Raw genomic sequence first — 12,982 nt, 5'->3', positions numbered from 1 at the left:
ACTGACGTGCGCGTTAATGTACTTAAAAATGCAACATTCCTTCAGATATTATTTATCAAAGCTAAGCTAAAGCCTGAGCTGCTTTAAAGGGAGACTGCTTGGGTAGATGGGATTTATCTCCTTTTGACAGGGGTTGTTGCGTCACGGCGTGACGTCAGGTTGTTTAGGTTTTCAGGCGGATTCGGCGTGTTCGTTGGCAGATCCTGTCCTGATCCTATCTTTCCAAAGTCGGTCTGAAAAAAGGCTGTATTGATTGGCGATGTGGCTTGAGAGTATCTTGGGAGTAAAGGGCAACACGATTCCTGTAGTTTTAATGCTATTTTAAGCCAGTTTACAGTGTTATTTCACCATGTTTTAAACGTTGAAAACGTAAAGAATTACAAAGCGAATCACTGCTTTTGTCATTAAAGAAATGCACTGAAACCACTGTTATTATGTGACACGTAATTGTAAATAATGGTTTATTTGGATGGCAATGGTTTTTCTTGAAGATTAGCATATATCTATGGAAGATTAGCGAGTTGTGCTGTGCTATAGAATGTTACATTTTATTTAAAATGTTTACTTAAAACGAATTATTGTACAAACTAACGATTTAAAGTACATTCTTTTTACACACACACACACACACACACACACACACACACACACACACACACATAAAAAAAGTGAAATAGTCCTGAAATCAAGTACACTGGCTGACTAACCGCATATTAGCTTTACATATAAAGAGGGTTGAACCAACTCACCCGCAGCATTTAATGCAGGGGTGCCCAAACATTTTCGTATGAAGGGCCAAAAAGTAAATATTGAGACCCATGGCCGATGGTAAATATAACACACTACGTTACTATATTAAAGTTTCCATAGGTAATGTAGTACATTTATCGTGTTTGGCCATACACCCAAAGCGCTTCACAATCATGAAGAGGGGCCTGGCTGCAGACTCAGTGCAGATGCAATTTGAGCTGCATGCAATGCTTTTGAATGTGCTCACCTAACCCAACCCGTCACTAGCTACATTGAGTGCACTGTGTCTGACATTGTATCTTCACATGACAGCCAGTGTGCAGCATCCACTTGGATGATGTGACAGCAGCCACATGACAACGACACCAGTGTGCTTACCACATACCAGCTATTGGTGGAGTAGAGAGACGGTGATAGAGCCAATTCAGTGGATGGGGTTGATTGGGAGGCCATGAGGGCCGATGGAGGGAATTTGGCCAGGACACCAGGGAAACACCCCTGCTCTTTACAAGAAGTGCCATGGGATTTTTTTAATGACCACAGAGAGTCAGAACCTTGGTTTACCGTCTCATCTGAAAGACGGTGCTCACTGACAATATAGTGTCCCCTTTACTACACTGGAGCATTAGGATTTACACATACTGCAGGTTGAGAACCCCCTGCTGGCCTAAGTAACACCACTTCCAACACCACAGCAACCTAGTTTTCCTATGTGATCTCCCATCCAGGTGCTGACCAGGCTCAGCCCTGCTTAGCTTCACTGAGTAACCGGCCTTGGGCTGCACAGTGATATGGCTGTGGGGTAATTTAGGTAATTTCCTAACTTATTTTATAATATTTAAAAAAAAGAAATTGAAAGTGTTACTTTAAATCATATAAACTAATGCATTATACACTTATTTTTAAAACTTATTATAATAAAAGCATAAACAATCACAATTATAGCACAGTGGAGTTTAATGTTGAATACATTAGTCATGCTGAATCTGCCTTGATTTGCTTTTTGATATCTCTGGATTGTCCTCTATCTGTCAGGTGACTGAATGTACGTTAAAAAAATCAGATTCATTTAATTAGCATTAGATTTTTCTAGTTTAGCAATAAAACAAACAAACAAAAGGTTACATTAAATTAGAAATGAGTCTCTAAACCACCCCCGTCATTCCCCCTCTCTTCTCAGATGGGAGGATGGGCCAAAGGTAAGCATGGGCCAACTTTGGCCTGCGGGCCCTAGTTTGGGCATCTCTAATTTAATGCATTAGAATTATTGATACTGGCCCAGTGGGAATTGCCCACAGTCACAGGCATATAGTTAAAACTGAATTCAATTGCTTTAACATAAAATGTGCTGGAAATTGTATTGTATGAATCACTGTGTATCCAGATGGGATTTGACTTGTCTTATTAAATAAAATTAACTCTGTAATATTAAATGGATCGTTAGTAATACATGTTGTAATGTCATGATGTCGCAGCACAGAGGAGTGTATGGCCAGAGTTATTGTTGAGCTGATTATGGGTTTTACTTTAATTAGTGACTATTTTCCTCCTTTGGAGTTCATCACCATGGCAACCTTTGCTTCATGGCTGAGGGCCGTAACACACCAGCGTCTTTCAGAAGCAGTTTGTGCAGGCAGTGCAAAGGGACAGATTTCAGTGACTAACACTGAAATATTTTTCCATGCCGATACCTTAGAGACCCTGAAAGAAGTCATTCACGTGTGTGTGTGTGTGTGTGTGTGTGTGTGTGTGTGTGTGTGTGTGTGTGTGTGTGTGTGTGTGTGTGTGTGTGTGTGTGTGTGTGTGTGTGTGTGTGTGTGTGTGTGTGTGTGTGTGTGTGTGTGTGTGTGTGTGTGTGTGTGTGTGTAACATGATCTCTTTAGAAATCATTGATATTTTCTCATTAGGAGCTTTAAGAAATATTTCTGCAAGTCATTTTTATGTTAGCAATGTTGTTAACAGCTGCTATTTTTGTGCCATGTTTGTTCAATAGTTTAAATGAACCATGTTTATTTTAATTTAAAGAACTTAGTTCTATAAAAGGATGAAAAGAGTAGTTATTAAAAAAAATAAATAAAACGGAATCATATGCTCAGTGCTCAGCATAAATGAGTGCACCCCTTTTTTGAAAATATTTGTATCCATTTCTCAGTGAATATAGCCAATATATTTTGGTGAATTTAAGCAAAACTGTTTTATTATATAAATAATGTTATTATTCATTAAAATATTTACCTAATATATTTATATTCTTTAAAGAAAATACATTTAAATTAAGACAAGTTATTGCTAAAACTTAATTACAGCCTACAAAATTTCAACTCAATGTATTTTTTATATTTCTCATGATTTTTCCCATGTATTAAGATTTTATTAAATATTTTCCCTCAACATATTAATTTGAGTGTACTAATTTTTAGACATAAATCTTAATTTTATTGTTATATTAGATCTAGTGACTAATGTAAAGTATAAGCACAAATATATTATTGCAATTCATTTATTCATTTTCTTTTCAGCTTAGTCCCTTTATGAATCAGGGGTCTCCACAACTTATTCCGCATATGTTTTAAGCAGCGGACGCCCTACCAACTGCAATCCATCACTGGGAAACTCCTATACACTCTTGCATTCACACCCACACATACACTACAACCAATTTAGCTTACCCAGTTCACATGTACTGCATGTTTTTGGACTTTGGGGAAACCGGAGCACCTGGAAGAAAGTCACACGAACATGGGGAGAACATGCAAACTCCACAAAGAAATGCCAACTGACTCTGCCGGGGCTTGAACCGGTGACCTTCTTGCTGTGAGACGACAGCGCTACCCACCATGTCGCCCTTTTGTACATCATTTTGTAGGAAATATGTTTGACTCGAAACATCTACATACTAATGGCAAATCCGGAGAACTAATAATTACAAGACTCTTAATTTTGTCCAGGGCTGCATGCAACAATCTGCCACTTTTGATCAATTTAAGTTGTCCATACTAAATTAAATGTAAAATGATTTTATACTATATTAGCAACAATAGCCATGTGGTTAGTGGGTCAAGACAAATCACTACAGTGCTCTCAGTAAACCGAGTACCCATTACTCTTCACTGTGTTATCCCATTAAAATTAAAAATTAAATATGTTGTTGCAATTATTAATTTAATAATAGTTATTTTTCTGTCAAAAAAGTATATTTTCTGGCACCACGGTGGCGCAGTGAGTAGTATGATTGCCTCTTTGCTAGAAGGACACTGGTTCGAGCCCCAGCTGGGTGAGTTGACATTTCTGTGTGAAGTTTGCATGTTCTCCCCGTGTTGGCGTAGGTTTCCTCTGGGGGTTCCGGTTTCCCCCACAAGTCCAAAGACATGCGCTATAGGTGAATTGATTAAGCTAAATTGACCATAGTGTATGGGTGTGAATGAGTGTGTATGGTTGTTTTCCAGTGATGGGTTGGAGCTAGAAGGGCATCCGCTGCGTAGAACATATACTGGATAAGTTGGTGGTTCATTCCACTGTGGCAACCACAGATTAATAAAGGGACTAAGCCAAAAAGAAAATGAATAAATGAAAGATAAAGTAATTTTTCTTGTAAAATGAACACTATAAAATTTTAAAGAATTGTCATAAAGCAGGGGTGTCAAACTCAATTCCTGGAGGGCCAAAGCCCTGCACAGTTTAGTTCCAACCCTGCTCTAACACACTTACCTGTAGGTTACAAACAAGCCTGAAGGACTCAATAAGTTTGATCAGGTGTGTTTGATTAGGGTTGGAACTAAACTGTGCAGAGCTGCGGCCCTCCAGGAACTGAGTTTGGCACCTGTGTCATAAAATGTTAATCTCATCGAGATGTTTTAAAAATGTTATGTTTGTTGTTTTCCATGTTTTTTTAGGCTTGCTGGTCGGAACCTTGGACACAGTTCTTGACTCCACAGCCAAAGTGGCCCCGTTTCGCATTTTACACCAGACACCCGACTCTCAAGTGTACTGGACTATCGCCTGTGGTGAGAGAGCCGCTTCACATCTGATCATGTGTATGTGAGGGCTCAGACTTCACATCATGATATAATGTACTGTATGTGTGTGTTTGTGTAGGAGCATCTTTAGAGGAGATCTCGCAGCACTGGGACTGGCTGCAGCAGAACATTGTCAGAACTCTCTCTGTGTTCGACTCTGGCGAAGACATCACCAGTTTTGTTCAGGGAAAGATAAGGGTGAGATGGTTATTTTGCTCCCAAATACTTTTAAAGTCCTCCTGAAATCAAAATACATTTTTATGTATTTTTATACATTTATCTTATGGTCATCTTCTTAATCGAGCGTGCTTTAAAACAATAACTTCTAAATTCATGTTTAGAAGATGGAAGCATTCAAAGCTTATAGCTGCTCATAGAAATTTACATTAGATGTCGCCTACCCTGTGATTGTCTTTTGGAAGGAATGCGTCAATAGAGCCGCATTTTTAGTATGGCATAGCGCTCCTTTGAAATGAATGCGGGACCAAGGTGTAGTTGAGGACTGGCCATTCAGAGCCAGAGGTACATAATGTATATGTATATACACACACACAAACACACACATATCTATGATTTGGAGTTTTCCCAGTGGTCAGTATGCAAATATTTCTTTAAATTACGAAAATTCTAACGGAAGGAGCAATTCGTTTGTGAATGAATCTCCCGTTATGAACGACTCGTTCACCTAGCTGACAATAATACAAGTTTCTAGCACCGCAGCATCTTTTTGTCATTTTTCATGTACATTGTTTGCTTATTTTATTCAACAAAACTAGCATAAGCCTTATATTTAGTGCAAGTTGGTACTACTTTGCCTTATGATGAGTGCACTAAGTGACTGTATTATCATCAATACTTGTACTTGCACAAAAGTTCATAAAAAAACATTAAAAACTAAATATTTCCTACGAAATGTTCTGCCTTTATGATTTGTTTTCTTTCTTTGTTCATAACTACCCCCGTACACTGCACAAAAGTCCAGCATCTTCACATTGGCTTTGGTCTTGACTAGTGCGTTTGAATAGCATTTGTCTTTGGAGCACTGTACAAATGTGATGGCGCTACTTACGCATGCTCAGGGTCCGTATGCGATATCTTGTGTATATATCTATGATAGCTGCTCATTAAAAATCAAGTCAAGTTGAGCTTTACTGTCGTTCCACTACATGTGTGGGCATACAGTGAAATGAAAATAGTAATCTAACTACTAACTATACATGTACATATACTATAAGTACTGTTGACCTTATTCTGCAATTTATTCTGTTTTTTTTGCCAATATTTTAAAACTTCCGATTCAGTTTCCTATGGGAGAAATAACTAGGAATAATATAAACAGCAGAAATGATCAAAGAACTTGCTCAACAATCAAGTGTTCTCATTTCACAGTTTACAGCATCATTCAGCATAACAAAGCGATTTTAACGTCTAAATATCAATGAAATTAATGAGGCTGGAAGTCTCAAGACAAAAATGTTCTGCACCGGCTTGTATGTGAAGAATAAGGTCAATGCACATAACATAAGACAGATGATACAAGTAATTTAACATAATTGACACTCTTTAAGGACAAACAGATGACAATAAATGACATACAAGCACTGTCTTTAGGACCCGGAGTAGCCACTGTGACCGCACCGACATCTTATATTATTACGCTATTATTATCATTGGAACCAATTTTTTTTAATGACATCACCATGCACTTCAGCTTCTCATCAGATCTTTTAACCAATCAAATGCTCTCCAATATCTGAAGCATCCAGCCCTCTACAAGCTGCTGCTGAAATAAGTCGTCTTTATTCATAGTATATCATATGTGTGAGTCATTGCAGATTACAAAATGTTTCAGATCCATTTAGATTCTATGCTGTGTTTTAAAGTAGAGAAACGTTTAAATGTTTTCAATATTGCTTTTATAGACTTTGGCAGTCATGGCTTTAGTTTGTTCACTCTGATTGCTTCATTGTGAAATAAATAAATATGCTGTTGGCTGTTTTTTAAAAAGGGGGAGGGTCTGTTCTATGTCCCGCCCTGCATTCATGTTTCAGTTTAAATTTTGTGAAACCACTGAGCAAAGCTGCCCATTTTAGGGCACCTTTAAACATGTTTTACTTTATGTTTTGTTGGTATGTTCTGTTTTTTGTGTAGGGTCTGATAGCAGAGGAAGGCACATCTGCAGGTGATGAGGAGGATCCTGAGCGCTTCCGGGAGGCAGTGCTTCGCTTTGAACGCCTGTTTGGTTTGCCGCAGAGAGAAAAGCTTGTGACATATTTCTCATGCAGCTACTGGAGAGGACGGGTGCCGAACCAGGGCTGGATCTACCTCAGCACCAACTTCCTGTGTTTCTACTCCTATATGCTTGGAAATGAAGGTAGGAAACGTACTTGCATTTTAACATGTGTTGCTGCAAATTAAATAATGCGATTTTTAGCTGGTTGGGATGACAGTAACAGTTAATAAAATCATTGTTGGTATCAAAAAATAGAATTATATTGTGCTCACATATATTATAATCAGGGCTTGACATTAACTTTTTTGATCATCAGCCATTGTATCGAGTAGCTTTCCAATGTAACTAGCCACTCGCCATTTTCACAATTTTGTTGTTGGAAAAATATATTTTATATGCATAACTTTGACTTTGGCGTGCTAAAAATTACAATTTTTTACATTTTGTGTTATGTCCACATGCCTCCTCGCTAATTTAACTTTTTTTTTTCACGTGACTTTTTAGGGCTCACTATGATTTTACCTATTTTTTTTCTGGCCACACCAAACAAATTTTTTTTCCTGCCACAAATTTTAAATAATGCGTCAAAACTAGCTAAATATACCTGTATATACTGTACATAAATTTTTTATTCAACAAAAATGTTCTTAAAAAACAATTGACATTTAAAAAGATATATATTCTTATTTATCTAAAACTACACAGTAATTTATCCAGGCTAAAGGTCCCAGATCACCAGTTAACTATACATTAATGGAGAGTTAATCTCCTATTAAAGCAATGTTAATGTAAAGGATGATAATTTACAAACAAACAAATGAACAAAACACATTTACAAAAATAACTGCAAACAAAAGAAAGCAGATGAAAAACATTCTGTGTGAGAAAGTGAAAGGATGATCACGTGCACAGGGTTAACGTTAGACCTAGTAATTATCTGCTCAAAGAATGGTAAAAGCGAAAGCAACAACATCTGCTGCTTACAAAAACTCTGAAGATCTTTTGAAAGCAGCATGACTGTGGGTGCAAGAGCAACGCTTTATTCACAGTCTATTTCATAGGGAAACGATTGCACTATGGTGGTTTTGCACAAGAAACGGGAGCTTTTAAGCACTGGCGTGCATCACATCAGCGAGGATTGCCTGTAAAAAATATTTATCTGACAAGACAGCTCTGGCAATTTAAAAATAATTTTCAATCAGCCAAAGTAGCTAGTGGGGGTGTCTATTTAACCAGCCACAGGTGAAATCTACCCGCATTTGGCGGGTTGGCGGGTGTTAATGTCAAGCCCCTGATTATAATGCTTTTACCAAGTAGCTATTATGGGTGTAGCAATACACAAAAGTTATGGTTTAGTACATACCGTAATTCCAATGGATTCTCATCTTTTTCTTTATTAAGCACAGATTTACTGAACAAATTGTGGCTGTGTTTTTAAATGAAATAAATAATAATTACAGTTTTTTTGAGAATCTCAGATAAACTTTAAAACTATATTGCTTTTAAAAGCTGCCACATCTTTCAATTAACACCAGAACCCAATCTATTCAATTCCAGTTTCTTTTCAAATATAATCATTAATAACACTAAACTAAAGAAAATGGTATGCAAATATATAAATTGTACTAAAGGTTTTTTATTAGCATCTACATCTACTCCTGATTTTACAGTAAATAAAATAAAGTACACAGTGGCTTTTGTTACTTGTTTTCATGTCAGATTTATTTAAACAGACATAAAATAATTAAGAATATTTAGATATTTAGAGAAAAGCCTTCTTACACGCTGTGGGAACTAAGCAACCCTTCTACATTTATTTTGTTCTTTAAATGTTTTTTGTTTTTTGTGGCTGAAACACTGATTAATTACATGAAACATGAGATGGTCGACTCATTTATAATTATTTGGTACTGGAAAAATAGTAAAGATGCAGAGATAATCATGTTCACCCACCCTCTGATGCTATTTGACTTGTGTTTATACAGTGATCTATCAAATAACTCAAAAACATACATTTATTGATTGAATTTCCAAATATAATGAATATAATTAGTTTTTTTTCCTAACATAACTAAATGCAAAGTTGCTTGCAAACATATTCAAACATATTCAGATAGAATTAATTGTTACCAATTTCTCCTTGTGTGCTACAGTTGCTCTTTTTCATGTTACAGTTGCCATCACCCAGACTTTGACTTCTCTTTATTATATGTTTTTGCTTAGTGAAACTGGTGTATCCGTGGGATGAAGTGAGCCGTCTGGAACGCACGTCGAGTGTTTTATTGGCAGAGAGTATCCGTGTGCGAGTGCGTGGAGAGGATCATTTCTTCTCGATGCTTCTGAGGCTTCAGCAGACATACCTGATCATGCAGCAGCTGGCCGACTACGCCATTGTGCGCTTCTTCGATAAAGAAACATTTCATGCTGAACATCCACTAGCCAACCCCCTTCACATCACGCAGAGGTGCTTTACTTTTTTTCCACAAAATGTTAGCATTGTCTTCTATGCTGAACAACGTCTGACTCTGCTGTAATCTTTGCAGGGCTTTGGAAATACATGCACGGAATCAGTCTTTCCGATCGTTTTTCCGGTTGCCGCAGGAGGAGAACCTTTGTGAAGTGTATGAGAGTTTCCTCTGGGTGCCGTTTAGTCACGTCAACACTCTTGGAAAAATCTGTGTCTCGGAAAACTATCTGTGCTTTGCAAGCCAAGATGGGTCTCAGTGCCATCTCATAATACCTCTATGGGAGGTGCGTATTCTGCTTTTAAACTGTCTTGATGAAAACTTCTCTTAAGGAAAATGTGGTTAATGTACATACTTCAAATACACTGTTTTTTTATGTTTAAATTTTTTTTAACACACTTAAAGGATACTCAAACACTCATTGATTACTCAAAAATGACAATGGGGTATATGCACAGACTTTCAAATTTAATCAGCCAGCCCCAGGGCTTCCGGTGAATTGTCATCCTATACAAAATTGCCACATTTAACATCTGATTTCTTTAAAAAACAGCCATTTTACTGCCTGGCAGGTATCAGAGCAAACAAGAAGCACTGCATTAAATTATATTTCTCCTCCCCATGCCTTTAAAATACAGAAATTATTTTTACCTCAGTATTTTCAATGGTTTCTGCACAAGCCTTTTGCTAATGACGGTGCCTGTGTTTAAACAGTCTTTCATCTCTTTTTACACTTTAACAACCAAATGAATGCTGTTAAGAGTTTAAGGGATTCAAGTGGGATGCTGTAACATTTAGGTGAGACAGGTGTAATGTGTGCGACAGATCAAGGTTGAGGCAATAAACAATGGTTTGAACCATACTTAACAGTAATAAATGGAAAAGAGGAAATAAATCATTTACAGTTATTATCTTTAAACCAAAACAATGAGTGAAGCCAAATCAAAGAAATTATCAAAACGAAACAGTCCTTAAACCTAAAGTTTGAACTAGGCAACAAAAAGAAATAATACAATAAAAACCAAGGACTTCAGTGTACACGACACCCTAACTAAACTAACTACAAAACCCAAAAATACACAGATGGCAAAACACTCAAACTAATCTAACAAAACATCCATCTAAACTAAAACAAACCGGATAAGACGGTCAAAGGTTTAGAATCGCACAACAACCATCACATTATGTTACTTTAAGCCAACTAAGTTCAACAAGCAAACTCGAATTACCACAGTAAACTGAGATAAATCACTAAACAGCCGAAGCATAGCACAAACAAATTGCGAGGAGCACAAATGGTACGCCGAGGCAGAGCACACACACTGGTCTGTCGGGGCTTTAAATCCTTGTGGCTCGTCCAGGGATTGGTGAAACTGGCACTGTCATAATGATGATGGACAGATGGTAAACCAATAAGAGACCTAAGGATTGAGTAAGGGCAGAAGAGGGTGAAAAAAAATACACAAAGAAAGAAAACTCGCATCAAACATAACAATGCTTGTGTCTATTTAACGGATTATACTTGAATTACATTACAATGACATTAACATCGATGCTGTAAAAGAAACCTTATGAAAATGGAAACAATCACATAAACCTCACACAGGAAGTGTTTATCATTGGCTGAAAAAACACTAGCTGTGCATGCGTATAGGCCATTCTTACCACTCCACTGTGTTTGTGTCTGTCCTATGTCGGACACAAAAGAAGATATTTTGAAGAATGTTGTAAAACTGTCAGTCCTTGACTTGTATAGTATTGTTTTCTTACTGGATGTCAGTGGCTGCTTTTTTCTAACATTATTTAGCTTCGTTCATCAATTTTATTTAGTTCATCAAAAGAAAGACATTTTTTAAAGTTTTGGAACAATAGTGTGTTAGAAAATGTGTGAACTGTCCCTTTAAGTACACTTTGTAATGATGTCAAATCAAGTTTTACTTAAAGTGCATTTCTAATTCTAATTTGTTTAGTTTTTTGTGTGTGTGTGTGTGTGTGTGTGTGTGTGTGTGTGTGTGTGTGTGTGTGTGTGTGTTTTCAAGAAGTTTTGGTTACATCTTGTTTTAAGGTGTCCTTGTTACAGTGTAACTGTTCATTTAACTACTACATAATAATAAGTAAGTACATGTACTTAATATACAGTTAGGGTTGTTTATGGGTTAGCTGTAGGGTTAGTTGCATGTAATCATTCATAAGTAATTGTAACAACTATAGTAATTACACAGAATATGTGTAACAAGGACAGCTTAAAATAAAGTGTTGCAAAAGTTTGTGATGTATTGACTAATATACTAAAATATTATTATTGGTATTATTATTTTTATTATTATTTTTTTACTGTAGTGTGTTATTTGATATGTATAATTAGAAATATACTTCAATGCATGACTTATAACCTGTAATAGATAAAGTAAGACAAAAAAGTATATTGTAGTTTACTGTAAATTAGGGCTGCACAGCATATCGTTTTATCATCGATACCGCAATGTGCAACCGCAATAGTCACATCACATGATCTCCAATGTTGAATTGGCATATTTTTGACCAGGGACTGCAGTTCAGAACATGGAGTCATTGGAGATTTTTATCATAATGGAGCAAAGGTTTATCTTTTGCATATGATTTTAATGCCTGTGACTGTATGATCATATCAAGACAGTTTAAAGCATTCAGGTACAAGGAATTTAAAATTCAATTAAAAACATTTTATTTAATTATTTATACAATAAAGACTATGCAGTGGTATTTTACTTTTGATTTTTAAACTTCCTACATTGTTAACAAACAGATCTATTTGAGTCATTCTATTCATATCACAACATATATCACAGAAAAAAAACATCACAATGTCAGAGTTTTCCAATATCGTGTAGCCCTACTGTAATAGCTTGTCAAGTACATACATACTATACACTATACACTTCAACTGTACTTCAATGACAATTAAATGTGATTATACAATTACAAACAAAATTGTTTATTGACCGACTAGAGGGTCAAAAATGTTTATTTGTTTAATGTATGGGATTACTGTTTACCTGCAGGTGTTCAGTGTGGAGCTGCCAGACCGCAGCAGTCGAGCTCTGACTGTGTGCCTTCGAGGCAAGAGAGCTTTGCGTTTCTCTGAGGTTCGGGATTTTGAGCGACTTGCTGCCACCATCCGCAGAAAGTGTGGGACATTGGGGAGCCCTCAGCACTGCATCACTAATCCGGTAATTCATTTAAACCCCAGCTTTAAAAAAAAAAACACTATGTGTTTTAATATAAAAATTTTATATTATTATTTAGTAAATAATATTATTTTGTAATAATTGGCTTTTTTTCTTTCTCTCTGAGGATGAGGAAGGTGTGATGGTGGGACAAAGTCAAGCTGTCAGCACTGAAGCTCTAATGAACGTCTTTCATCCACATGATGCAGAAAACCTTGACCCCAAAATGGTACCATTAACCTGAATTTGATATTGGTATAATAATAAAAAAAATGTTGAAGTAACTAAAGCAATGTACACTACTACTGAAAG

General features: G+C 36.5%; 1 protein-coding gene across 5 annotated transcripts in view; it reads left to right on the top strand.

The window, feature by feature from the left end:
- The window catches only part of tbc1d8b (TBC1 domain family member 8B), a 33,516-nt gene that overhangs the window by 482 nt on the left and 20,052 nt on the right, over positions 1 to 12,982 (top strand). For all 5 annotated transcript variants that reach the window (XM_087252546.1, XM_087252545.1, XM_087252544.1 and 2 more), the window contains 7 exon segments: positions 4,644 to 4,754; positions 4,846 to 4,964; positions 6,918 to 7,140; positions 9,223 to 9,463; positions 9,543 to 9,750; positions 12,506 to 12,673; positions 12,798 to 12,899. In XM_087252546.1, coding sequence (XP_087108672.1) covers positions 4,644 to 4,754; positions 4,846 to 4,964; positions 6,918 to 7,140; positions 9,223 to 9,463; positions 9,543 to 9,750; positions 12,506 to 12,673; positions 12,798 to 12,899 — 1,172 coding nt within the window.

This window comes from Danio rerio, chromosome 5, assembly GCF_052040795.2.
Source record: "Danio rerio strain M-AB ecotype USA chromosome 5, GRCz13ab, whole genome shotgun sequence".
Lineage (NCBI taxonomy): Eukaryota > Metazoa > Chordata > Actinopteri > Cypriniformes > Danionidae > Danio > Danio rerio.
This window is presented reverse-complemented; position numbering and strand designations above follow the sequence as displayed.